The 26,366-nt window shown below is 49.4% G+C and overlaps 8 protein-coding genes across 8 annotated transcripts; 5 read left to right on the top strand and 3 right to left on the bottom strand.

Annotated features, from left to right (window-relative positions):
* The first annotated feature begins 366 nt into the window (after positions 1-366).
* On the top strand, positions 367-5,900 carry EI90DRAFT_3056571 (uncharacterized protein). Its single transcript, XM_039060239.1, has 12 exons — positions 367-1,267; positions 1,323-1,983; positions 2,034-2,139; positions 2,178-2,480; positions 2,507-2,658; positions 2,716-2,944; positions 2,997-3,077; positions 3,130-3,245; positions 3,296-4,047; positions 4,112-4,471; positions 4,526-5,098; positions 5,159-5,900. The coding sequence occupies exons 1-12, from the start codon at positions 425-427 to the stop codon at positions 5,516-5,518; spliced, it is 4,536 nt and encodes a 1,511-aa protein (XP_038916655.1). The 5' UTR covers positions 367-424; the 3' UTR covers positions 5,519-5,900.
* Positions 5,899-7,689, bottom strand: EI90DRAFT_2919113 (S-adenosyl-L-methionine-dependent methyltransferase; the record flags this gene model as incomplete). Its single annotated transcript, XM_039054689.1, has 6 exons — positions 5,899-6,118; positions 6,170-6,555; positions 6,628-6,782; positions 6,851-6,974; positions 7,039-7,139; positions 7,197-7,689. The coding sequence occupies 6 exons, from the start codon at positions 7,687-7,689 to the stop codon at positions 5,899-5,901; spliced, it is 1,479 nt and encodes a 492-aa protein (XP_038916654.1).
* A 320-nt stretch (positions 7,690-8,009) lies between these two features.
* Positions 8,010-9,316, top strand: EI90DRAFT_925368 (uncharacterized protein). The gene is made up of 7 exons (XM_039068250.1): positions 8,010-8,202; positions 8,253-8,294; positions 8,346-8,384; positions 8,439-8,654; positions 8,706-8,840; positions 8,898-8,968; positions 9,024-9,316. Exons 1-7 carry the CDS (start codon positions 8,124-8,126, stop codon positions 9,072-9,074), a joined length of 633 nt encoding a protein of 210 aa, XP_038916653.1. The 5' UTR covers positions 8,010-8,123; the 3' UTR covers positions 9,075-9,316.
* On the top strand, positions 9,295-10,941 carry EI90DRAFT_3016185 (uncharacterized protein; the record flags this gene model as incomplete). Its single annotated transcript, XM_039056960.1, has 2 exons — positions 9,295-9,503; positions 9,525-10,941. 2 exons carry the CDS (start codon positions 9,295-9,297, stop codon positions 10,939-10,941), a joined length of 1,626 nt encoding a protein of 541 aa, XP_038916652.1.
* A 2,783-nt stretch (positions 10,942-13,724) lies between these two features.
* Positions 13,725-15,172, bottom strand: EI90DRAFT_925331 (uncharacterized protein). Its single transcript, XM_039068249.1, has 3 exons — positions 15,105-15,172; positions 13,916-15,026; positions 13,725-13,849 (listed from the first exon to the last, which is right to left on the bottom strand). Exon 2 carries the CDS (start codon positions 14,758-14,760, stop codon positions 13,930-13,932), a length of 831 nt encoding a protein of 276 aa, XP_038916651.1. The 5' UTR covers positions 14,761-15,026; positions 15,105-15,172; the 3' UTR covers positions 13,725-13,849; positions 13,916-13,929.
* A 650-nt stretch (positions 15,173-15,822) lies between these two features.
* Positions 15,823-16,047, bottom strand: EI90DRAFT_2882563 (uncharacterized protein; the record flags this gene model as incomplete). The annotated part of the gene is made up of 1 exon (XM_039053930.1): positions 15,823-16,047. A coding segment is annotated over one exon (225 nt), but the record flags the coding sequence as incomplete, so codon positions are not given.
* Positions 16,048-23,012: 6,965 nt separating this feature from the next.
* On the top strand, positions 23,013-24,945 carry EI90DRAFT_3280755 (WD40-repeat-containing domain protein; the record flags this gene model as incomplete). Its single annotated transcript, XM_039066779.1, has 4 exons — positions 23,013-23,040; positions 23,103-23,560; positions 23,620-24,175; positions 24,229-24,945. 4 exons carry the CDS (start codon positions 23,013-23,015, stop codon positions 24,519-24,521), a joined length of 1,335 nt encoding a protein of 444 aa, XP_038916649.1. The 3' UTR covers positions 24,522-24,945.
* EI90DRAFT_3056554 (uncharacterized protein) lies at positions 24,786-26,161 on the top strand. The gene is made up of 4 exons (XM_039060238.1): positions 24,786-24,815; positions 24,870-25,206; positions 25,271-25,881; positions 25,935-26,161. The coding sequence occupies exons 2-3, from the start codon at positions 24,950-24,952 to the stop codon at positions 25,677-25,679; spliced, it is 666 nt and encodes a 221-aa protein (XP_038916648.1). The 5' UTR covers positions 24,786-24,815; positions 24,870-24,949; the 3' UTR covers positions 25,680-25,881; positions 25,935-26,161.
* The last annotated feature ends 205 nt before the right edge of the window (positions 26,162-26,366 follow it).

Genomic DNA, 26,366 nt, shown 5'->3' with positions numbered 1-26,366 from the left:
GGGCGCTCGAGTCGAATCCTTGAGAGATGCGTTGTCCGATGTTGCCGAGGACCTCATAAAACAACCTTTGTAGTCGCTTAGGACACCAAAATGTAGAGATTGTGATGGCAATGGCGCGATGCACGCTGACGGAAACTTGTTTTCAGCGTGTCAAGCATCAGAATCGATTGACATTTAAATTGTTTCATTGTCATTGTCTATTCAAAACCGATCACCTGTACTTGGCGTCTATTGCCCCAGCGTGTGGCCCTCAATCTCACCCAACGCTACGGCTTCGGTCGTGTTACTGCCCTACGTCAGACCTTAGCACTGAGGTATGATATTGAAGGTTACTCAATAAAGAAAAACGCGTGACTCGAACCCACCACCACTTGAATTTGAGTTCAACGTTGCCTTGGGCGCAGTCGCTTTGTCGAGCGGACCTATGTCGGGCCTCTTCGGGCCGCACAGCGGCCACCGCCAAAGCAGGCCCCCTTCCTCCCGTGGTGCAAATAGTGCCAGTTCACGGTTACTGGTGCCAACAGAACAGAGACACGGCGGGAACCGCCAGTCACGGAATTTTGAAGATGCATTGAATAGCGACGGGACCGTGCACATCACGCCCAGCGTAGATGAAGACAAGCTTGGTGTGGTGTCACCCCAATCCAGCCGACATTTTGCGGGAGAAACTTCCTTCGTGGATGATAGTATTGACTCGTCACTGACAATATCACGGAATCATCCTCAATTAACTTTGCAACCAGCGACACCCAAAGTCGTTCCCCCTACTCCTGACGCGAATCCCGTCTCTTCGTCCACTTTGAAACCTGCAAATCCTCAATCTCCAGATACTTCTGATTCTATGGAAGAGGCGGAAACAGACCCAAAACGACGAAGCTTGCTACGTTCCCCGGGCACGTCCAGCAGTCCTGATCTTGCAACCCTGGTTCAAAAGGCGAAAGAACGTGGCGGCATTGTTGGTGTAAACAAGACTCCTGTGGGTTCCAAAGCCTCTTCAGCACTCCAAGTGCCGGAACCCAAGACCATTTCGGTTGCGCCATCGAGTTACAAATATCCCGCCCTCCTCACTCCCGCTTCCAATCCACGCAATAGAGCGGCGTCCTCAACTTCGTCGTTTTCTATCATTTCACCTGACCCTCTGTCACCATGCCCATCCCGCATAGAATCAACCCATGGAAAGAAAAGTGGAAAATCCTCTCTCATCTCAATACAGAACAATGCATCTATGCTCTCGTTAAACTTCGGGTCCAAGGATAAAGATTCAAAGGTACATCTTGCTTTCCGAATTTTGCCTCATTTATCTTGACATGACTTGTCACAAGTCCTCCATGCGGGCAAAGACAGGAGCGTTTTTCAACAAGTTGATACTAAGCAGCAGCGCGAAAGACAAGAAACGTTCCAATTCCGTCACGGTACCTAATTCCCCCAGTGCCCGCTCCTCTTCGCGCAGTCCTGTACCCCCTCTTCCCACAACATCTCGGTCTTTCTCCTCGATGCAATCTAACGATGTCTTCTCATGCCCTCCCTCTACGGGGCCCAAGCAGCTTCCAACAATTCGCGCTTCAGTCGATTCCAGAGTTTCGGAGGATGACAGACCCTTGTTCCCTCCGAGTTATGCGCCTGTGTCTTCATTGCCACGTGCTGTCGAGCACCCGCAAAATGCCACAATCAAAGCTGGGCGACGGCGAAGCATGAGTGTTGGTAGCATTGACGTTTCGAGGCTCTCTCCTTTTGACACTTCGGGCAGAAAGTCAGGGGAAAGCATAAAGAAGGGAATCACAGACTTGGGGGATGTTGTTATAGCTACGGATGACTTTAGATCCGCTTTCAAAGGTTTAGCTCACCCTATCACCCCGCGAAAAAGCGCCTTTGATCCTCGGCCAAGCATGTCCTCAGACAGGTCCAGTCGCACCTGGAAACCAGACGGTTCCGATCCCAGCAGTTCTGGGAAGACTGATCCTGGCGCTCGAACACCTCCCCAAGGTGGAACCAACTCCCCAGTGATACGCTAAGACTTGTCGCTCGCCTTGAAGCAGCTTCATTATCCGAAACTCCAGATGATTTCGGCACAAGACCATCTCGAGTAACTTCCAGAAATTCAGATGAAGATAGCTTCTACACACCTTCATCTACTCCGGCGTCCTTCCTACCATCTCCTGTTCCGCCACTGATAATAGAATCACCGTCCATTTGGCTACACCCACCTCTTCTCAAAATGGACATAGCGATTCGTCTGATCATTCCATGGCAGGCGAAACGACCATCACAGCGTCTCCTCGGCCAACAAACCTTCGCCTCCCTCAGCGGAGCCCCAACCCGTTTCAGACTCTGTCCTATCAGTCATCTCCCTCTTCTGCGTCTGCATCGCCAAATCCGCGGGTCGCTTCTCTTCGAACCTATCGCCAACCTCCCAACCGTTCAGTCTCGAATGCGACAACATCGTCCGTGCAATCTGCACCTCTTACCGGAAGTCGCCCTCTGTCGAAGCGCGTGGCGATACCTACAGCACTCCCCGCAGCAGCACGGACCCACGCTCGCCATCAAGGGATGCACGGGTTTCCCGAATCCAGCCACGTCATGCGGCCTCTGCTTCCGAACCTATTCTCGTGGATGAGAAGCCTGTTATCACAGAGGATGGTTTCCTTGCCTCGGGTCACCGTGATTCCAATCGTACAGTTCGTCTCGTCCCCTCTGCTAACTCGATGGGCTTGTCAGGTACCAGTAATGGCGCAGTTGGATTAGACAGAAGAGGCTCGACATATTCACACCCTAGCTCGATGGCTTCGTCTTCGGATCTAAACTCGTCAAGGTACCCTTCTTCAACCAAGATTCATCTGGAACCAGAAGAATTGGAAGCTAGGGCAAAGGAGTATGCAGCGAAATGCTGGAATGAGGATATGGGTTTCCTAGCAATGGAAAAGATTGCAGAGTGGCTTGGTGGAACGTGAGCAGCCTCATGATGAGTATACCATATTTCTCATGATGTTCTCTGGCAGCGACCCTATTCGAAAGCAATCCTTGAAGTACTACATGGACAACTTCGATTTCAAAGGCATGCGGTTGGACAATGCTTTCAGGTAAGATCCGACTATCTTCATGGTGAAAAACCCCATTCAGTCATATACCTAGACGTCTCTGCAATAAACTTTATTTAAAAGGAGAAGCACAGCAATTGGATCGCATTTTAGAGGCGTTTAGTGTGAAGTTTTGGGAATGCAATTCCCTCCCCGTGTATCATAGTACTGGTGGGTACCATATCGCACGAATTCGGGTCTGGACTCACGCATTGACCAAGACGTCGTGCATGCGGTCGCTTACGCTTTATTGCTTCTAAACACGGATCTTCACATTGCGGATTTGCTGACAAGAATGTCTCGGGCCGACTTTTTGAGAAACACCCTCGCTGTTGTTCAGCCTTTGCTGAATAAACCTGCAGAACAAACAGCGGACCGGCCAGAATTGCGGATGTCAGAGACTGATGATGATTCTGACACTGACACGGAAGACGTTCAGGAGCCAACCACATCTTCCCGCGCCTCGCGCAGTCGAGCGAAGCTCAGGACAGGAAGTTTGGCAAGTTGGAAGAGCTCGTCAAACCCATCTCAGTTAGCGATTCAATCCACCAATGCCCCTAACCCAGCTGAAGAAAGTCGAGTTTCCCTTAATTTACCGCTCGGTTCATACTTTGATTCACCGGGACGGCGTCCAAGTCGCGATATCGGAGCAGCGCACTCTGGGACTAAGGCATTGGAGGCGGAGCTGGAGACGTTGTTGAAGGATATGTACAATTCTGTCAAGGCTCAGCAGATTACACAACCTGTTCTCGGGAGTGCTCCTGGCTCAGCATCTTCACTTGCTCCAGGATCGCCTATGTCGAGGAGCCGGAGTCAGCGTGGTTATGGTGGCCCACCTGACCGTATGAAACGAGGAAGTATCCGTGGTCTGCAAACATTGCTTGGTTCTCAAAGCCCGTACGGCAGTAATAGCAGCAGCAGCGTCGACGGACGTATCAGCCCCTCGCCCAGTTTTGCCACCTCCGCCGGGGATGTAAGTATTTGAGTTTATTCTGTGTACCGACTCATGGATGGACTCATGTTTTCTTTCGTACCAGGGATTCTCGGCAGCCAGTTCTACCTTGTTCACTCCCACCCTAGGATTTGCATCTAATCTGTCACATTCCATCATTAAGGAAGCACAAGAGGATGATGGACGCAGCGTTCGCAGCGCCGTCTCAGATTCATCTAACGTCAGCATTTCGGACGAAGAACTTGCGCTTCTAGGTGCTCCTTGGGCAAAGGAAGGCATGCTCTGCCGGAAGCAGTATTGGGAGACAACAAAGCGCCGAGCAAAGGATAAGTCTTGGATGGATGTGTTCGTAGTTATACAGAAGGGAACGATGAGCATGTTTACTTTTGGTGGCCGAGGAGCCTCAGGGGGAGCTGGAATAGGTGTTGGCGGTGGAAACTGGCTGGTGAGTTGTCGCTCAAAACGACCTATTGACACGAGGCCGATCTGTTGGCAATAGGCAAATGCGAACCCCATGGGAGAGTTCACCCTCGCTCATTCCTTGGCTCATAGCCTTCCTCCGCCTGGTTATAATCGCCAGAGACCCTATTGCTTTGTCTTAACGCTTGGTTCCGGGGCCGTCTTTTTCTTCCAAGCAGGTACAGAAGAGCTAGTGAACGAGTGGGTGTCAACATGCAACTACTGGGCTGCTCGACAATCAAAAGAGCCTCTCTCGGGTGGTGTATCCAATATGGAGTATGGTTGGAACCGCCTTTCGAATCAAAACGATGATGACGCGGCGAATGACCTCCGGGCTCAAAAAGATCGTACGGATACGTTTAGCATCCGGAGTGGAAAGAGTGCTAAGCTGTCTAAGAGAAGCTGGGGCGACCTTCCGGGGACAGTACGCAGTCCCCACCATTATATTCCTCCAGACCGGATGTTCATCCACGACTGGCGACCACCTCTCCCTCCTGCCCTGGCGAGTACGCATGACGAGGAGACGCAGCTCGAGGCACTACAGAAACAAGTGGTTGTGCTGAAGAAAGAGCTCGCGCAGCATAACGACCTCCGAAGTCCAATGCAGGAATTAGTAAGCGTTTTCGGGCAGTAAAAACAAGCTCGTTTGATGGCTCATGGTCGTTCCTTTCAGTTCACTGGACGCACCAACAACACGACAAAAGCGCTAAATAACTGGGAACAGAAATCCAAATACCTTCTTGCTGAGATCATCAAATATGAATCATACGTGGATTCACTGCAACAAGGCATGACCCTACGCTTGAAGAAGCGCGGTGAGAAAGTACTAGAGAAGGCTCTTGTCACTCCCAATCCTCACGACGATTACGGTGATCATACGCTGGCGTCTTCATCCCAAAATAGCCGCGTGACAAATAGGGGCGTACCGAGAGAGGAAACTATTCAAGAGGCGGAGGAACCACTAACGCCAGGACCTTTATCGAAGTTCGGTGCGACTTGCCACCGGAAAGAATCCGCGGATACGGGTCACTAGTTAGACACCAAATTCTTGGGACGAGTTCATTGTTACATTCGTTAATTATTCCGTGACAATATTATCTCGTGAGATTTGCACACACAACTTTCTTTTTTCTTTTCTTTTCGAGTTGATGCATAACGGCACTCGTTTGTAAACATATATGCTATACCCTCCCCACCCTCCGTCCTCTGATTGATTACGATTATCACGACTACGATTAAACTAATTCATTCGACGCAGGTTACTTTTTTTTTGCACTTGACACGACAACCCAAAGTGGACGGGGTTTCGACTCCGTAGCCAGGTCTTTGGCAACCAAGTTACGTACGAACATCATTCACTGATTGAGAAGTCTTTCCCTTCATGATATCTGCAGATTCAGCGTATACTAGATCCTACAGAGGAAGTTGTTCGATTGAAAACGACTTCACTTTTGCGGGCGCTGCAACAATTGCAGGATGATGTCGACTGACCTGTGGAGCAAAAGGCCATTCTTCGAAAGCCTGAATGAGCCGGCGCCAATCATCAACACTGAGATCGCTGATGGTCGACTTTGGACTAAGATCCTTTAATAAGGGGCTTTTGAGAAGTACACCAGCACCAGGAGCCAATGACCTTTTTTGGAAATAAATCTATCGCCATTGTAAGTTGCACGCGCGGACTTACGGTAGGGCCTTAGCAACGGTAGACTTCTTGAGCACGAATAGGTGTCGGAGGATGTAATCCCATCGCTCAATGGCGTCCCCTTCGATTATGCGTTCCCTTCTGGGAGTCATCGTAACGGCAACCATAGGATGTCCAGGTCTGCGGAATGCCATCGTAACACCACCTTCCTCATCACCAAGTGTACCGTCTTCCTCTTTCTTCTTTCTTCTTGGTTCCTTCTTAGGTTTCGAAAGTAGCGATGGGGGTATTCGAACCGGTGGGGGGAAAAGATGGTCATCGTATGGTTTGTAAGCGGACATGGGCACAGAAATGGTATAATCGAGTGTGGCTTCCGCAAGTACGGTCAGCTTGCCTCTTGTTGTGGAGGATAGCGGTGATGATAATCTCTAAATAAACGCGTATATGAGCGCACAGTTCGCAGCAAGGGATCCAGGTGGCGGCAGTAAGCAGGAACTCACCTCATGTACCCATTGAGCGATGAGAAGGTGGAAAGGGACTCTTCCATACTGCCATAGCCACGTTCTAGTTGGAACATGCCTTATGATTTGCGACAATAATTGTTCTGCACCCACAGACATAGGCAATTGACCAACTATGCGGAGCTGCGGATGAACTGAAAGAACCGAATTAGTCGCGATTAGCACAAAGTGGTGAAAGGGTGCATGAAAATTGTTGTCGTACCTTCTTCATCAGAAACAGGGTGAATATGATTCAACAACCCTTCATTCGCCACCACGTCATAGGTCTCCCAATAATATGGCGATAATTTCACCAGCTTCACTCGGTCGTCCGAATTTGCCAGACTCTGGGAAAGAAGACCCAAGTATGTAAGAGCTTCGAGCAACGGATGCAAGTTGTGGTCGACGAACAACGAGATCATCATGAAATTCAGGTCCAGACTCTAGGAGTATAAGACGATGTATTCGATCCCGAGGTAGAGATAAAATAGCCCTGCTAATCATCCCAGGTCCTACCGAAATTATTGTCAATTGATATAGGAAGTCTCTAGTAGCCTCCACGAACCCACCAGGGTATAGCTCTACGATCGTCTTCGGTCCTTTGCTGTCATCCTCATCGAGCCCAAACGCCCTGGCGGTTTCGATCGCAGTGTCAAAGTTCTTAACGAAAGGTCGTACTTCGCGAACAGCTGAAGTGGGCTTGAATATTAAAGGGTAACGTTCAGGCCATGCCTCGGGAGATGGTAATGGCGGGAGGTGTGATGCTAGCGAAACAAGAGACCCACGAGGCTTCCTTACCGCTTTGTTCTCATCTTTCAGAGTGGAAAGTTCATCATTTACTGCTAATGATGACAACTCTAAGTCATCCTGGGCAACAACAGCAACAGGTTTGAGCAATTTAAGTGGAGGGGTTCTGGATTTGGCAGCAGCAGGCGAAATCGACTCTTCTGTGATTGAATGTGTGGCCTTTCGTCGGTAATCCCTGATGTAACAGGCACGGTATGTTCCTGCAGAGAGCCACGTCTGCGTCCGAAACGCGTTCGATGTTGAAGCCTTGAACATTCGCAAGGATGCATTGATTAAAAATTAAAGGTCACCACACGTGACCAATTGTGGCGGTGACACCCGACAGTTGCCCAGATCGAATAGACAAATAGACATAAGTAGTCTGAGGGGGGTAACTTCCATCTCATTTGTTTCACGCCAAATATATAATGCCATCCAAAGGCCAAGAGAACTTGCATCCATAGCATTCCCGCCAACTTGAGCAAGGTGCGCGTGGCGGTCGAGGCTTCCGAATCGTCGAAGGCATTGAGGAAACAGAGGGTGGGTCAGGGACAGTGCAGACGCACCTGCAGAGTACCCACCTTCCTCCTGCCGATGAGGAAGATGTCATATTCCGGCGCTTCCTTGAAGAGTGCCCAAATCCAGACCCCGACAACTCTCTCGTTGCCGTCACTTTTCTTGGAATTCTCTGGGATTATTTCCCCACTGTGATGAGCCGTGAACCCCCAAATTACGGTCTAGTCACACAAGCCATCCGAAGCCGTTCCTTGACTGGGTTTGTGGAGCATCGTATGCTGCCTGCGATGATCATGTGTCCGAATTCTCAACGTTTCTTGCAGATGATCCACTTCGTGCACGGCCCAACGAGCGTAGACCCAACTGTATGTAAACACGATGAACTTGCGCGGTATACTTGCTCATCGCTTTGATAGCACTGTTTACGGGTCCCTCTGTACCTTACCAGAAGCAGGGTGAGATTTTCATGCGACTTGTGATAACCATAATGATGTATTGGCGTTCCACAGCAATCGAGCGTTCTTGGACGGAGGCCTTCATGGGCACGGCACCGCAAGCACTCAAAGCTTATATAGACATGCATACTGTGCCACCAAGGGATGATGTCTATGGCCACTTTTGCGCGATCGTCCAATCCTCAGGCATGGGGAAGTCACGATTAGTTGATGAATTCAGTCGAACGAATGTCGTAATTCCAATGAATCTGCGTCCCCTTGGGACTACCGGCAAGAACTCATTTGACTCTCGACTTTAGCCCATTCTTACTCTAATTGCAGGCTTTCCCCCTGCAGACACGAGCGTCAGACAATACTTTTCAAGCCATGGGCCCTTTATAACTCAGCATAAATCGAACCGCCTCTGGCTCTGTCTTCTTAAAGCGTTATTTTCCGAGACAGCCAATGTCATCAAAGGTTTCAATGTCGAAACTAGCAAACTTGCGGAACACCTCCACCGATATTTTTCATCAGGAATGACGTTTGATAGTCACGGCAAAAATCGTCGATCATTTTACGAGAAGGTAGTTTGCAAGGCAGAAGAGGTGTGGTCATTTTGTGTTCTATGTGGAACTCATTGTTTATACTTGTCTCTTCCAGAAATATAATGCACCCAGGGTAGTGACACTGACATTAGCATGGCAGCCATGAAATCCGCATTTTGTGAGCTCATGAAGGTTGTCGAGGATGTACCGAAAAAAGCAAAACGATCAATACGCCGCAACAACGATTCCGATTCCATAAAATCTTCCATATTCTTATCATTTGATGAAGCCCACTCTCTCAGCAGTGATTTCCTGGATTGGACTGGCAATTCAACAGGGAATTCACATATGGTAGAGTTACGCTGAATCCTACATTCAATAAAGCTATGCCTCTCTTAGCTTTTTTTATATCTACCACTGTAGACATATGGAGTCCAGTCTCGTCACACTATCCCAATGCATCTGGGCGGTTGTGGGCTGGAAGTTTGCAGTTAATCCCGGCATTTTCAAACCTAGGATACGACCACCTTGTATATGCAAACGAGATAGGTGATGGTTCGCATTCACTGGCGCAAGTGACTACAACTTCGGGAAAGTAATTATTGAAATTCACTAGGTGGGGACTGCACGCGAAACACTTCCCCTTGAAGATGGCCTTGGACTTGCTCCCATTTTCCCAGTCAAAACTTCTCAACGCAATTAACGTTACTGAACTCACAAAGGAACAAAAACTAGCTTGCCTCTCACAGCGGCTTTCACTGGAGTTTGACTCGAAATCTCACTGGGCCAAAGCGCAAGAGCGCACTCAGGTCGAATGTCACTTGCGCATGTGCCTTCAAATAGACGAGGATTCCGGAATCATGGCAAGCGTCTCGCCATCAGAGCCACTGGTTGCCGAAGCAGCCGCACTTTCGATGCAGAAGTTCAATTCTGTTAAGGCTATGCAAGATATTTTTAACGACTTTTCTCTACATCACGGCAATCGAGGGGAGCCACTGGCGATGCTTCTCCTTACCCTGGCTCGCGATAATGCGGATCCTCCCATCGTAAATATACTCCAACTAATTCATGCCTTGTTCACACAGGCAGAGTCGGTGCTTACGATGAAGCCGACTATTTCTCCTGAAGGACTAGCCCCTTCGTTTGAAGATACGTTTAGGAATGCTGGAACGCACTTCAACCATTTTTTGCAACTTCACCAGCGGAACTTGTGCAGCGTGGAACGGTTACTTGAGCTAATGAGTCGAGGTGCATTCGTTCTCCATGCAAATGGGCAGCCGGACTTCGATCTATGTGGTGCAGGTGTTCTCGATGACGGTCAGAATATCAGCAAAACCAACTCCTTCGTGATTCTGGTCCAGGCCCAAAATGACCCATTTTGGACGCACAAGCTGGATTTGTGTCTGTTTGACGGAATGGATTCCTACAAGCTTGGGATTCTTCACAAAGACGACGCTGAATTAAATATTCCCATCATTCGAGTCGTATTCGCACTTGGTTCAGTCAAAGCCCAACTTGTACCCATCGGTCCCCGTTCAATGCCCCGAAAGGGGTTTACTTTGTACGACATCTGGTGCGCAGGACTATCTGCCGATATATTTTGTCCGGTTAAACAAGAGGATGAAGGTACTTGGGATGACTTGTTGAGGACATCGCGCATATGGGAACGACTTTACAAGACTAGCAACAAGGAAGCGCAAATTTTGCGACGGCAACTAAATCCTGGTGCTGCAGCACATGAGGATCATTGGAATCCTTTTAGAGCACTTAGGTTACCTGCACAGCAGTCCCCGACGCCCGTCCTGAAATTTCTGATGCCCCGCCTTCTCTACTTCTCTTTCTATCTGATCTTCCACTCATACTTCCCTCAGCTTCCTCACATCCCCCGTCCGACGACGACTTTACGCGTTCCTCTTCTTTTTTTCCTCCATCTCACGTGGCCTTTGCCGCACTTCCCTCGAGCCTCAGCTACCCTCACACCCTTGTACAAGTTTGCACTCTCGCTTTATGAATCATGTTCGCAGGTGTCGTGAAACGTGCGCAATAACAGGAAACGATTTACATGCTCAACTCCTGACAAGAGTAAAAGATGCATATTGGAGAATGTCAGCAGGCTCTCGGCCGAACGTGGCCGAGCTGTGACATGCTCATCACATGAATAGGCTCTGAGTTCTCTATCCAGCTCTCCAGTTCTCTGACGTCTACCGAGTGCAGGCTGCGCTTGGGACTTCCTTACAGAAATCTTTCGCTAGGTGCCCTGTTTGTTTGCAATCGAAGCACAGGCATCCAAGTCTTCTTTAGAAAACTTGGACCATGGACGTCTGGATTTACGCCTTCCGGACACATTCTCTCTTCGTTGTTATCAGACAGATATTGAGTGCTTGTTTCCCTGCCGCTGTACGATTCCGGCTTCATTTGCCGGCCTCTTTGTATTCTCCGAGCTCGCTCTCTGCGTTCATTGCTTCGTTGTTCTATCCCCCCAATCCAGGTCCAAAGCCGTAATCCAGGAGCATTGCACGGTAGTGCCTGTCCAGACCGTTGGATACTTTCCGTACGAACCGTCAGCCTGTCATATATCCCTAACATAATGCATCTCTCAGATATATTACTAGACTGTTGAATCCAACATTCGAAGCCGTTGGGCTGTATTCACTTGAACGCTAGAGGGAAACACTCGTCGAATGGCGCTGTGACGCAGTTGTCCAACTGTGTGGTCTCAATGCGATCGTTGACACAAACCCTACCAGCTAACATGTGTTGGAGGTGCTTGTCTGCGAACCGTATTCAGCTCGAAGCAGGCGTTCATGGTAATGCCCTGTCATTCTATTCGCGTCCTGGTAGGACGTTCCGAAACATCATGTAATGTTTCCCTTTTTCTAAATCACCCTCGTCATAGATGCTTCTGTTTCTTGAAATAAATAGTGGTTGAATATACGGTGCGCAGGTGTGATACGAAAAGCATTCTAGTACCTCGTGACATGACTCCACGTTCTCGGCCTGTTGTCGCGAAGGGGCTTTTGCAAGTCCGATCCGATTGGTCCTTGTGCTCAGTAGAGCCTTAGGTTGTGTTCGCATATAAGCACCAAGACTTATATGTTGCTTGTGGCAAAGTGGGAGAGGGAGTCTGTCGGACACGCCACACAGAAGCCACCAAACGGCGGATAGACCCCACACTTCTGCACGCCTCGTGTCCGACACGTACGATATTCTCCGCTGCAAATGTGAAGAACAATAAGAATATCTCACACTGCAAGTTACATGACTCGAACGAACAATGACTCTGCCATTTCTTTTCTGCTCTTTTGTTCTCGCATCATGCAGGGCTTGATGCACGGGTTCCCAAAATTGCTGATAAACTAATGCACCCGTGCATGTAGCTGCTGCCACACAATACACACATATAATCCCGTTTCTTGGATCCGGATGATATGTAACGAATCAACTCGATGATACTCTTTTGTTCGCCACGCCCTGACTTCGCAATGGCTGCCACTTACCTAGTCAAGTTCAAGTAAGTGAACCAAAACTCTCAACTTGCGTAAAACGGGTTGGACTGAATCACAATACGAATCTTATCAATCAGCACAAGTCACTAATCATGCAAGCATGCAAACCAGTGTAATATTCCCTTATTGTTCGAACCCTCACCTTCTCTTGACTCAGATCCCGGACGTTCCGAGATGAGTCGATCGAGCGCGCGCTCCGTAACCAAGGGTCGCGGCTTCTCATATCCCATTACTCATGTTGCCATTCCGCGCCACAAACGACCGCTTTTCGCCAAATCTTCTTCTACATAAGCACAAATGCCCAAATATCGAAATCGCTTTGCCTTTGTTCTCCCCGGAGGTTGCCGGCAGCATATCCAACATATTGCACGGCCGCATGTTCTAATGTCAAAAAGTTGAAGAGAAAAAAGAAAAGGATCCTGACGGTTCGCACGCGAACCCACACATTCCCTAATCTTCTGATTATTACATAGGTCCCTGGAGGAACAACATGTGTGACGTTCATTTTGGCGAATTGCTCATCGGAGATGAGGTCTATACTCCGCTTGTACATAACACGTTGAGCAACTGTCGATCGGTCTGGTTCACTTTTTCTAGATATGTCCATATTGGCACGGCGAACGTGTCCCATTGGCCGCAAAACTATCTCCATTACGTAGACTTAGCCCGCGACGCGACTCAGGAACCGTTCAACCGCTCCAATAAGGTCATCTCAACGGGGATCGTGCCACCTTGGGGAGTACATACACTCTATAGGATTGAGCTTTTGCTTACCAAGTCAAATGATACACATCGATAATGAAGCCAAGAAAAGCCACGCAAGAAAGCAAAGAATGAGAGAAAGCAACAACCGGATAAGAAATAAGAACATATAGCACAGTATAACGGAGAAAAGTCATAACAGTACTGAAAAGACGAATGGCGAAAAATAAAGCATCAAGTGGTATAATTAATGAGCAACGGAGCGCCGCGCATAGCAGCTGAGCGCAAACGGCTGCAAAAGATCCGGAAATGAAAACGTACGTGTCGACGCATAAGAATCAAATACCAAAAGAAAAAAAAAGAACTTTTGAAGCTGGGATTGCGAAAATAGGGGAATAAAAATGTTTGAACTGATGATAAGTCCATTAATTACGATGCGAACGTTGCGATGCATTTGAATAGTGGGCATGGGTTCGAGAAGGAAGGGAGGGAGGTGACGCACGAGTCGAACCTGGTCGTCATGGTGTTCAAAGGGTATGGAAACAGTGGGGGATGCCGGGGTACGATAGTTGAGCAGGGGGAGGGGGGGAACAAATATACAAACAACAGAACGAAGGATTCTTAGATTTTTTGGGAGCAACAATGGGTTAACTGAACAGTGTTAGGAGTAGCAGAGCAGTGATGCTAACTTGATGATGATGGTTGATCATTACAGGTCATATGCTTAGATATTCTGAGACGGTAATTGACAAAATCATGAGCAACACGTCAACACTGAAGAAACAGCGGTTCTACTTACTGAATAAGCTGGCCCTATTGCCTGGAACTGACTGCACTGGTCGTACGACTCGATGACGACGCAGGGATCGAGGAAAAATCAAACTCTTCCCAAATATTATTCCCATCCACGAGACTCTGAGCCGTGGTTCGTGCGCCACCACTCGACGACGTCGCAGCTGATGTATTCCTCACTTGGGGCTTAGAAGGTTTCCAGCTACCGCCCACACGTCTGGAGGCATTCGATGCCCCAGATGGAGGAGTATATGGCCTATTGCGGTCCGAGCCTCCGTGCGCGGTGTGATAAGTCTCCGCACTCGAACTCGCCCCGGAAAAATTACGCTCCTCTTGAAGATGAGCTTGGAAGGCGAAGAGATCTATGGGGCCCGTATAGTTACGAGACGAATCGGACGAAGACCGCCCTCGCCCTTCGTGGGCTTCATCAGCGGGAGTGCTCGGTTGCGCCACCTGTTTGTCTATTGGCCCAGTGTAATTACGATTCGAAGTCTGATATGAAGACGAAGGGTCACGAGAGCGTGCAGGAGATGGATTACTTGACGATGTTTGTTGAGGTCCAGAGATTGTTCGCCCTCTTGCCTCGTCAGACACAGTCCTCTCTCCACCAAATTGGAAGTCAAATGTCCCCAAAGGCGACTGCCCAAAGGACCCAGGTAAATTACCCAGGAACTGGGTCCCCTCAACCTCACCAACGCCAGCGACGGCTCCACTAACACTGGCACCACTGACCTGACGCTGGTCATCAAAGGAATACGTCCCTGCCCCTGAACCCGACGCTGAAGGTGCATTCCACGGCCCATTGAAATCGAAGGCAAACGACACGTCACCAGAATCGACACCGTAACCCATAGCATTCAAGTCCGTAGCCGAGGCACTGGCGAGAGTCTCAAAAATTGGGCCGCATGGTCGGGCCCACCGTAAGCCTCCTGGTAATCACCCCAAGCGAGATTGATGATGCCATCTTCACCTATACCTGAGGGGTTGAGCTCCAAATTAAATGTGAATGGCTCCGAAGAAGGGACAGCAATAGAAGCTGAAGGTTGCGAAAGAAGGTCTTGCTGAGTGGCGGATGATGACCCTGCCGCATCCGCACTTCCGTCGGTGTGTGTGAAGGACTGGAAGTCGAAGGGATTCGTGAGAGGGGAAGGCTGCGTGGAAGAGAATGAGCGTGGGATGGGCATTTCGATGCGTACCGAGTTTTCAATAGAAAAGCCCTGGGCAGCGGCGTCGACGGCGGCAGTACTCGACGGGTTCAGCCCGGACACGCCAGACGATGTGCTCTCCTCGTTCTGACCTTGGGGAGGGTTAGGCCACAGACCACCAAAGGGTCCTGACTCGATTGAAGGCCATAGCGAGAGATACTGACTTGGGTCATAGGACGTCGTACCTTGCTTCATGGGGAACGTCCAACTCGGCATTCGAGCGGCGGCCTCATCGAAGGACGTAGGAAGTGGGGACTGTGCGCGAGACGCGTCGGCGGCGGTGTTGCCATCTTCCTGGCCATTCACGGAAGCAACGTTGACTTCGGCTCCGAGAGTGGCTGAGGCGTCGACAGTCATGCCAGCAGTGACTTCAGACTGCATCAACCACGTGGGATCAGGAGGGGCGAAGAGGAGGAAGGAGGAAAAGGAAGGTGATACCAGGTGTACTTGAAATGCTCGATGAACCGGAAGGAAGAGCTGGCGGTGGGGGAAGGGTCACAGCGGCGAGCATCTGATCTGGTACCCATGGTGTGGTTGGAGGTTCTGGAATAGACTTGGAAGGAGAAGAATGAGAAGGGGAGCGCACACCTCGCTTGCCACCAATGCGTCGCTTGACGACTTCTTTCCGTTGCGCTTTCTCAGCCTCTCGACGCTGAACCCTCAACAACTTTGCAGCTTCGCGCTCGGCAGCTCTTTCCTCCTTACTGAGTGGCGTGAACTTGTAATTGGGATACTTGCGTTTGTGCTCTAGTTTTTCGATCTCTGCAAGCTCAATGTAGTACCGACGGACTTCTGGCGGTTCGTGCGCCCAGTCATAAGCGAGATCCTTCGAAATACCTGCTTGTGGTTTGAGCTTCTGACCTGAAGCGTCCGTGATTCGCATTTTCGAGAGGCGAATGGAGCGGTAGATGATCCATGGGTTGCGCGGACGCGGGATATTTTCGCGCATCTTGGGTGCTGGGCCTTCGGGATGTTGTTTGTGGACTGGTGGAGGAGGTGGTGAGTGTGCAGATCGTTTAGTAACCCCCATAGCCTATGCTATGGAGGATCAAATGAGAAAGTGAGAGAAGTAAACAGGGCGCTTTTAAACGACTGGGGGGACGAAGCGAAGGGAAGAAGAAGAGATGGCGAGTGGTTAAAAGGACGGGTCCTTGAATTTATTTCCTCGGAGGTATGTTCGTGGTGACTTGTTTAGGGTGTAAACAAGGAAAGTCGTGAGAATAAGTAGAACTGAATAAGATCCGGTGCAAGCGCCCTACCCGATCGAATTGCACGAGCCTGAGCCCCCTTCGTCGTCCCAGCGCAGTGGGTTTGGGGGAAGTCGAAAACGGCACACCCATAACCATCAAATACCCTCCTACTCCTGGTCCCTTCTCCCAGCCAATTGAACGGTTGTTGTACGGGTTTAGCCATTCAGATATAAATTGTCATTTATTTTTTTTTATTTTTCAACCCAATATATTACAGCATTCATTCTTTTCCACAAAGGCATCCATCAGCATAAATCTTCCTTCTCGCATCCCTGAGGCATGCAGCGTCGTCGCCGCTGCGTCCCTTTTCACGTCCGGCCCATATCGGCGGTACGGCTGCACTATGTATCATGAATTCTTTTCTTTTTCTCTTGATCAGATGCATACTTAGTCACGGGCCAAAGCGGTTTAAACTCATTTTGGCCAATTCCCGATTTTATCCTTACACCGCATTGCGGATCCAACTCTGCAAAGCAAAGTAGATGTTCAATCTTGCCATACTTCAGTTTTCACATCTACATTTCAACGTGCGTAGGTTCTGCCAGTCATAGTTAAACCCTGATTCAGACGTGAGCATGCCCTGCAGTTCCGCTCTATCTCGCTATCTCTTCCAACTTTGCTGATGGACCGATGGTTTCACACTCTCGGTGCTTAGGCCCGGACGAAAAGCTCGCCCAAAACTGCTGCTTTCCTCTCCGTGAATAGGGGTACTCCTATCTTTCTTTGCATAGTCATACTTCCATCTTTCGCCGTCATGCGACGAAAACCAGAATTGGTGATGCTTCTCTACAATGCAGTTCGGGATTTGCTTGCCTATCTTTGCCCTCATGATGTGGGGTTGACCCACGGACTCCCCTAAAGGAGAGGATGCCTAAAGGGGAAATCCTCATGCTTGCTTGGAAATAAGAATAATGCTGAGGAACCTGCCTGACTGTCGTCCCAGACTAAAACTCTTCGTCAAGCCAGTTGAGGGCCTTGAATATAACCTGTCTGTTGTAAATAACCGTAATGTGGGCACGACTGCCGGCCGCCCGCAAAACGCTCACTGACCGCCGGTTCTGTTCCCTCGACCCGGCGGGTTCGCAGGCCAGTGGTAACCTATCCAAGCCATCACGCGGGATGCCAATCAATTGAAACATCAACATCTTCACCCCGCAAGCCTCCTTACCGCCGCCGCTGCAAAACCTCCATCCATCAATTTTTTCCCACTTCTTCCTGATCGCTTGGGTCGGTTGGTACCTCACTCATCTGTGCTGCGATGATGATGATGATGTGATATAACGCTGGCAACGGAAAAGCTGGAGCAAATAAACTCATAAACTGCGCTCTGCTTCGCTTGAGGGTTGCTTCATTAGTATCAGCAAGCATTGCCCCCCTTCGTGCGCGTGGGTCATATCGGGACCGCCTCGTGTTCTCATCTGCTCTTCAGGAGGCCGATGCTAGTACTAGTGGTGGTTTGTCGTGGCCATATCACGGAGTCTCGGTCCGACATGCAACGGACAAATTTATTCAAGAAAATTCTGAATTGAATTCAGGTTCAGCCTGACTCTCTGGGTAAGCACCCATCGGGCATGATACTAGTGCAACCCTGAATTTTCTGTTGGAAATAAATCGCCAACACACCATTAATACAATCAGGTATCATCAGCAGAGAAATATCCCTCCACTAGTTGTCTTCACTTCCAAGTCAACTTTTCGGCGCAGTACGGGCTCGCCTATCTTGTATCTTGTATCAGAAATAGATGGCATTATTAGGTGCACCGCACACAAGCAGCATGGAATAACGGGTACTTCAAACCAGGGGGGGCCTAAAGATGCAGGAGGGAAGGGAAGGTAGGTCACCATGGTGCGTCAATTATTCCCAAATTGCTCTCTCGCCAGGATTTGGGTAACCCGGTGAACATATTGCTTTCCCCTCCATCCGATTGCGCTCTATTCAAATGGTCCATACATCTCCGCGGAGTCGGTATTTCCATATTTATATATTGATCTCGCTAGGACTGGCGGCAATCTGATACAAACCCGGGTAAGGACCTTGCACTCTAACCACTCCTGATATTCCCCTTGCGATTTCACGGGGGCTGTACTATATGCGCTTTCACCAGCTGACATATTGCTGCCTTGCGGTTCTGCTTGAAACACGGCCGTCACGCGCACGCATCCTCCTTTCTCCGATCCATTTCAGGCCTTCGTATCTCCTACAATATAGTATTCATGACGCACACTTCCGTGTTAACCTCTAATCTGCTTCCTTTCATCCATGATCGATATCTGTAATCCGTTTCCCACATTTCTAATCACGAGCAAAGCCTTTTCTCGCTCCTCCACCGGCACATCCGACACACCACACACTCTCTCTCTTCTCTGTTTGTTCTCGCTTGTTTCCGTGGAGCTTCTGGCGAGCTGCTGGCAGTTCATCCACTCCGCTGTGATTATCTCTCTCATGCTGTCCGCTTACCTGCAAGGAAATCCATCTTCTATCCTTAAGAGATACTGTTATGGGTTCTTGTTCATAACCAATTGCGTTCAGTGGGCTCTTCTTCGATTGTGCTGATCGCGTGTCTTGCAGGTGAGGCTCCATCTCGGGGTTTTCCTTGGAATCGGACTGTCTACCGTGCATATCTTCACTCTGTCTGAGAACTTCAAGTCATTCATGATGCATACAAGCTTCTTCTAGCTTACTTTATTGCAACCGTCCGATGTTGATGAGGTCTACGCATGCCCCGGAATACATCCTTACTCATAATCTCTCCCCCACCTTTCCGGTTCCGGCGTCAGAATGATCCGTCGAATCATGATGGCCACTGCAAACTTTCCACGTGGACTTTCTTACGCCAGCCACGCACGCATGTGAATATGTATTGCCCCCCTTCGACTGGCTGACTGATTGACGGCTGCTGATCGCACGTACTTGCGCCAATTTAAACCATTGTCTATCACTTCTTGCGAGGTGCTTCTCCCGGATATCGATTCGCCTCCGATCGATCCATCTTCTGCGCATTTAGCATTGTCTCAAAAATGTTCCCATCAGATACTTCGGAACCGTTCATTGTACACGACGGTTCCTGCATGCGATAACGTTCTATTTTGGTTGTTTTCCATTTCTTCACGGAGCTTACCTCGGGTCCGACCGTACATCCACACTTCCCCCTCTCTTTGTTCAGCGATTACTGGTTGAGGCCTTCCTGGCTCGCGTGCAGTTGGTCTCTACACGCGGATACATGCTGTTGGTGAAATTTATTTCCCGGATTTGGGATGCTCTGCTGTTCTTGACGGTCCCCAATTCCCTGCTGTGGAGCATGCTCACTTGCCCACCTTGCCAGATATTCACTGCTTCTACTCGACGTGTTTTCGATGACACAGCTGGCCACGCTTCCTTCGCGCGATGTACCATCTATCCGTTGTCTGCCACAACAACAAAGAGACCGGGAATAAGTCCAATACCACAGCTCACATTCTACCGAATGTTACAGTTCTTGCCCAAATTGGACATCTTCTCCAAGTAAACTTGTCCCTTCATCGATCCGTTAAGTCAGGCATGACTCGTGTCTAATTAACATCATTCGTTCAGTATTGATCGGTTTCATTATATACTAGGTTTTGTGTATTTCCAGAGGCGCCCACACCGGTGCCCTCCGTGCCCCATGAAATTTGAAAAACCCAAAAAAGCCTATCATCTTTGGCGCGAGGCTTTAAAGCGAAACGTGCCACCATCAGCGTGAGCGTTCTTGCCAAATCCCGCGATCCTTGCGCCGTGGCATTAGCAAACCGATTTTGTACAGTAGAGGGCGATCCGTTGCTCTCCACCTTTCCCCTTTTCTAACATCATCCCTCGCCCCGAGGAGGATCTTCGGTGACCAGATCTGCATACTGTATCACGACCGTCCATTCGGGTGGGTGAAATTGAAAAAAAAAAAAATAACAATTCCAACTAAAGTTGCCATTCCCATCCTTGCCCAAAAAAAAGTCAGTAGATCATGATCGTATATATCCCAAGTACGTACTTCAAGATTGATTTTAATAACAGTATCAGGGGAAAGTCGCCGGTGTCGCTAAGCAGAGAGCGACCTATCCCCGCCTCAATAATTCTTCCACACGACTCTTGATCAGCGCCAAGTGTTCCAATACAGATATATTGCCAGGCGGAGACGGCGGACGCTATGTATGTGTGTGTACTGTAATCCTTTGACGTACACCCATGGGCATCCTTCTTGCCGCCGATAAGTTGAAGCGCGGTCGACGGACAATATTCTTCCCCCCGCCTTCTCCCCATTCAGGTGGTATCAAAGCGCCCCCCCCCGTATTCGGAAACGGCATTCTCCGGACCGAGAGCTCTGATCCCGGAAATGAGGGCGAGGTTGGAGCGATGGTTGCATTGGGACAGCGGTGGTTACGAAAGTTGCTCAACAGGCCATCCCTTCTTAGAGCGTTGACGACTGGGAAGATGACATTTGAAACTTGCGGAGATAGTGCCACCTGTGTTGGTCCCACGCATTTGGGACGCTCCTGAATTCCATGATGTCCTTCCGTCCGAATTACTTTTCTAAGCGATCCATTGAGAGGATCCCGGAAAGGCGTTACCATTGGAAATGTTTTCATAGACTCATTTTGGCCACTGAGATCAGTTTGGCATACGTACAGCAAAAAAAAAAGTGCAGAAAATTTGGCATTAGCACCCACCTCTGAGTGGCACCACGCTGTGCGTTGACATTAGGAGACCGCAGGTCCAAGCTATCTCGGCGTGCTTGCTCCCGTATGACCCGAATCAACGAGGCGGATGACTAAGACATCATGAAGGAGAAAGAGCGCCTTACGATATTAATTTAAGCTTAAGCTAAATTTGCTAAGTCCATGGGGGTATGGGGATACATCGCTAAAGCGGTGGTTAATCCTGTGCATGGGACATCTTGGAAAGTCGCAAGAAGACCACAGGACCGTCCACATGAAGACGACTTCCATCCGGTGTGATGCCCCTCCCCCCCCCCCCTGGATGTGGTATAGTAAAATGCTTGCCACGGCGATTTGGTGAACAGACAGAAACCAATCGTTCAAATGAAACGGCCACAGCGATCTACCGAAGACTTAGACTTGTGACATCACGTGCGTTGAGAAAAGCTCCTTAGGCCTGGACCCCAAAAGCCATGATCAAATGGAAGCTGCTCATGGGACAGGAGCATCGTTAATGAACTGAGCTTCTCGCCAGTTATGTAGTTGAACGAGTTAGGCACTACGCAATGTAACCGTAGTAACTCCAATTACATTTGAAGCTTGAAGACTTGGGTTCATGGTTGACATTGTTGGCCCTACGTTGATAAGGGGATTTTCCGGACCGATTCGCCAAGAGAAGTTAATTGACGAGTAGCTTACGCAAATATAGGAAACAAAGTGCCACCAGCACAATTCGTGAAGATGTTCTCCGGTGACATCGGACGAATCGGCTACCATTTGCAGACAGAGGTAAAGTTAGGGCGAGGCCCAACAGCGAACACTGGACTGTAACTCTAGGGTGGTTAACGTAGTGGGGGATACCGAGCTCTGACAATCAACCCTTACATTTGACTGAAACGTGAGCCGCCTCTAAGAAATTAGCCAGGGTGACAAAGTGACAAGCTGTGCATAGAAAGCATGCAACGGATTTTCAGAAGCGAGCTTATCCTAGGTGATACGATTATACCCACTGTTCTGCTTCCATAGCGACAGTGAGACCGGGAATCAGATCACGAGTTACCCTCACAGCGCCTAGGGCAGGAAGTGCGACGAATAATACAATGAACTTTGGTTGGTACTCTGTGACACTTCAGTCTTGGGGACTGTCCGTCACATGGACAGACACCCCAATCAGGCTAGAGGCAAGGAATGTAAAAATGTCATTGGAGAATGATTCGGAAGTCGAAGGGTAGCTTCCCAAGTACCAACACAGATAATTTTGGTAGGGAAGTAGGTGAGCCTGATTGCCCTTAGTTGCACCCGGGCTTCCCTTGTGCCAACTATCCTCTAGTGCAACTCCATATGGCGGGCAGCAAAGCTCTCTATCAGGTATATTAAGGCCCCAGAGATTGAGCAGTGGAGGGGATTGAATCGCCTAAGAGGCCTGTCCCAAAGGTAATAGTGTTTCCACAAAGCCACGGACGATAAAGTGAACATATGGTAGTGCCATTAGCAGTGGAAAGTTTCACGGGGGAACGATCCCAGTAAAGCTAGTGGAAAATGTCGTTATACTGCCAGCACTCTATTTGGAGGTCTCAGCATGGGATCGAAACGAGGATGTCACTCTGACCCCGTAGCGGCAGGATGTAATCCTGAAGAAGGACCCATTACATCAGAGAAGACGCCACAACTCAAAGACAGAATGTAACCTCTCGACATGTAACGTGCACTCCCTCGTTACAGCGACTATGATGATACTGCCGGCAGGTGACGCGAAATGACACGTCAGAATAGCAGTAGCAGCTGAGAGCGGTACTATGCCGAGATAACCGATAGTGGGCTACACGAACTTCGAAGCCCGGTCACGTTGTTATGGCCAGATTCTAAGCTGGAAAAGTTCATCGTCCAGCCAGCAGAACATCACTTTGATGATGAATCGCACATTGAACGAAATGGTGGTTTGTTTTGATCGGCACTCGCCGCAATGTAAACCTCAGCCAGAATGAGCATCTTGAACTATGAATCCCCGCGTACGCACAACCTCGGAGGTGCAGGAACATGCAACTTACCTGAGACTCATCCTTCCTATCAGTACCGATCTATGCGCTTGATTGGGCAAAAACTCCTGGTGCTGGGCCATCCTCGCACCTCCCTCGTTCCAACTTCCGACTCGCACTTGGCACGTTTTCGGAAGACTTTAGAAATCGCGTACAGATAATAGGGCTTCCAGACGAATCCCCTTTGCAGGAAATTATACCCGATGACCCTTATGCTTCTTCGACACCATCTAACGCGCCGGAAGGCAAATCGGACTTTGTGGTTCTCGCAGACGCGTTACATGGCTACCCTATAACGAAGATCGGCTGGGAACCCTCCAGCGCATTTAGAGAACCATGGAAGGATGTCTCTTCAGAACTCCTCACTAGCACGGGAGATGCACTGCGGATATGGGAGTTCACAGAGCATGAAGGGAAACAGATGAGTTCGTATGTTGGGCGAAGCACCACCGCTTCTATCGGGAAAGTCCAACAAAAAGTCGCACTTTCTAGCGTACGTACTAAGCCTGGGACACGGATTATTTGTTATTGAAGTCGTGCATTCCTCTTTAGACGAAAAATCCAAACCCCATTACTGCACCCCTCACATCGTTCTCCTGGAATACCATCAGCCCTCACCTTGTGGTGACCTCATCAATAGACACCACGTGTACAGTCTGGGACCTCTCCGCTTCAAACGCTGTCACTCAGTTGATCGCTCATGATCGAGAGGTGTACGATGTAGCATGGATTCCAGGTTCTGTAGATTCTTTCGTCTCAGTCGGGGCTGATGGCTCGCTCCGCGCTTTCGACCTGAGGAGCCTTGATCATTCTACGATTTTGTATGAGACGCCAGCGAAGCCAGTCGCGAAACCGCCGACGACGCCAGGACGCCCCAGTCAAACGCCCAACGCGCCCATGACTCGAGGGCCGACACAACCCCTTCTGAGAATCGCTTTCAACCCTTTGGATGCCAATTTCCTTTCTACCTTTCATGCCGAATCTCCTGATGTACAAATTCTGGATATGAGGAGCCCGGGTCGACCTGTTGTTGAGATGAGAGCACACTTGGCAAATGTAAACGCAGTAGGATGGAGTGCAATAGAAAATGGCTTGATAGCCTCTGCTTGTATGTTTGATGACGCGATTTATTATTAACTTGTAAAACTGATTTTCATTCAGCTGATGATTGTCAATTACTTATCTGGGATTTGTCCAGCACCGGAGTCCTTCCATCTCGACCGACTCCTTCATCTCGGTCACCTCATCCGGAATCTTCGCAGAATGTTCCCACTCGTAGTGTAACGGATCCAGCGCTAGCGTTTTTCAGCCCCAGCGAAATCAATAACATGGTCTGGTCCCCACCACTTGTGGGACTTGACGCAGCAGGGAGGCCATACACAGGTAAGGGAGGCACTCAAACAGAATGGATTGCATGTGCATATGGTAGGAGCGTCAGAGCAATTCGTGTGTGATCTGTGCATTATATTCCTAGATCTTCCTGTAAGCAGTGTAATTCACATCGTTTGACACTCTGTGATGCGAGTGTCGAGCGTATGGTGTACATCATCTTGACATAACCTTCGACACGCTACCTCCATCATAGGCGCCATCTCGAGAGCTTTCACTGCTCCGAACATAGTCATAAGACCTTGGGGTGTAAACGCCACACCACTGCCCCTGGTCCGCTAAGCGCCGTTCGATATGCTGTTTATGATCCCTTAGCCTCTGCTGCGGTACAAATTTTTTTGTGTCTCGCTCTCCAGTCGCTGCAATGACAGTGAGCTCAATATACCAGAACAGTAATGGCTCGCACCACTCACGCGGTTTGGCATTTGCGATCACAATAATTCACCTTTTTGCACCTGGAACACCTCTCCAGTTCCCTCCCAATATCAGAACAATGCTTGGCACACAAATGTCGGTCGCATATAGGAGGATCCCGAGCTTTTGCAACGACTGCCGGGTCTCTGGCGAAAGCATCCCATTCTCTCGCATGCTTACTACACTGTTCAATGACAAGACGACCGTCGCCTTTGTTCAGCTTGTTCTCCCTGGCGTATTCAAAGAACCGCTCCCACTGCTCCAGTACTGGTACGATCACCTCTTGATGGATGGCTGCCTTCTGCCGAGCCCAGAGTTGAATTTGAGTCAATACCTCTAAGTAAGATGGGGTTAAATTTGCGCTTTATGTGAAGCGTAGTGTTGAATCGCTAACACCTACCGGCAATGAGTCTCCAATCTCTCACATCGTCTCGAATACCGATCTCGGCGATATGAACAGTGTATTGCGCCAACCACTCCACAAGTCCTGCCTTTATGATTGGGGATGCATAGCGCGGAGGACAAGGGGCTGCCGGCCTCAGAAGCACGGTAATCACGAACGCAGGCGCAATGTGGCGAATATCCTTCGCCGAGTTGAGTTCTTTGACGTCAAGGGTCTGTATGTATCGCAAGAACTCGGGAACGTGATCACCAGTATCACCAGAAAGCAAGTGCTTCGAGAATTCTTGCGTGTCATCCAGCATCGCAGCCATCACGAGCAAAGCCATCTCATCCTGAAGCAACATATCGCGCCGTTGGGGAGATGCCTTGGTTCGGATGTCTTTGATGAAGTCCCGATGAGCCTCTAGGAATAGCGCACTCTTCACTTTGTCAGTGACATCTCCGACGCTGTGGTACTCGTCCTGAAGCGCATTCATCCCTTGAGAAAGGAGACGGATGGCGGGCCCGTACGCATCAATGCTTCTGTAAGCAACCATTCTGCACTCCATCCCCCAAACGATCATGGCCAGTTTGGTGATTCGAAGCCACTCCTGAGGTTTCCAATCGACTCTAGAAGGCAAGAATGAGGCATCAAGACATCAGAGTCACTATCCGGGACTCACTGTCCTAGTCCGATTAGATGGTGAAATATGTCAAGACAGTAAATCAGATGGAACGCGATCGGCTCCATATCAATGAAATGCATCCCCTCACACTTCTCTAACATTCGGAGCAATGTGGATAAGGGCTGCTTGAACTTTGGCAAGTCATTGTCTACTTCTGCCTCGCTGAACGGATGGGGAGATGCTATGCAGCGAAGATAGGTCATAAGCGCGTAGAAGGGAAATAACCATTGAGGAGATTTCTTCGAGGAAGCGCCATGGTAAGGGAAGATCGGGCGCCCGCATCAAGCATAATTCCTTACCTCCGTATATGCTGACCCTGGCGAACAATCATTCAGAATGTCAATGAGAAGATTGAGATAGCCTGCAGTTCGCAATTTCATCACAACCTTCTCTGCCGTTGAATCTCTCCTTCCTTCCTCGTTGGCGGCC

The sequence above is a fragment of the Cantharellus anzutake genome, assembly GCF_015039405.1.
Source record: "Cantharellus anzutake strain C23 chromosome Unknown EI90scaffold_21, whole genome shotgun sequence".
NCBI classification, from domain to species: Eukaryota; Fungi; Basidiomycota; class Agaricomycetes; order Cantharellales; family Hydnaceae; genus Cantharellus; species Cantharellus anzutake.
Note: the sequence above shows the minus strand (reverse complement) of the source record. Positions and strands in the feature narration are given on the sequence as shown.

What these genes read in the sequence shown, in the direction of transcription:
- EI90DRAFT_3056571 (XM_039060239.1), top strand. Translation starts at nt 425, where the DNA reads ATGTCGGGCCTCTTCGGGCCGCACAGCGGCCACCGCCAAAGCAGGCCC. An exon ending in ACACCTTCATCTACTCCGGC is followed by an intron (nt 2,140 to 2,177) that starts GTCCTTCCTACC and finishes CACTGATAATAG; the next exon opens with AATCACCGTCCATTTGGCTA. An exon ending in GCAGAGTGGCTTGGTGGAAC is followed by an intron (nt 2,945 to 2,996) that starts GTGAGCAGCCTC and finishes GTTCTCTGGCAG; the next exon opens with CGACCCTATTCGAAAGCAAT.
- EI90DRAFT_925368 (XM_039068250.1), top strand. Translation starts at nt 8,124, where the DNA reads ATGAGCCGTGAACCCCCAAATTACGGTCTAGTCACACAAGCCATCCGA. An exon ending in CAACGAGCGTAGACCCAACT is followed by an intron (nt 8,295 to 8,345) that starts GTATGTAAACAC and finishes TCGCTTTGATAG; the next exon opens with CACTGTTTACGGGTCCCTCT. An exon ending in TGTACCTTACCAGAAGCAGG is followed by an intron (nt 8,385 to 8,438) that starts GTGAGATTTTCA and finishes GGCGTTCCACAG; the next exon opens with CAATCGAGCGTTCTTGGACG.
- EI90DRAFT_925331 (XM_039068249.1), bottom strand. Translation starts at nt 14,760, where the DNA reads ATGGGTTACGGTGTCGATTCTGGTGACGTGTCGTTTGCCTTCGATTTC.
- EI90DRAFT_3056554 (XM_039060238.1), top strand. Translation starts at nt 24,950, where the DNA reads ATGCTTGGCACACAAATGTCGGTCGCATATAGGAGGATCCCGAGCTTT. An exon ending in TTGAATTTGAGTCAATACCT is followed by an intron (nt 25,207 to 25,270) that starts CTAAGTAAGATG and finishes GCTAACACCTAC; the next exon opens with CGGCAATGAGTCTCCAATCT.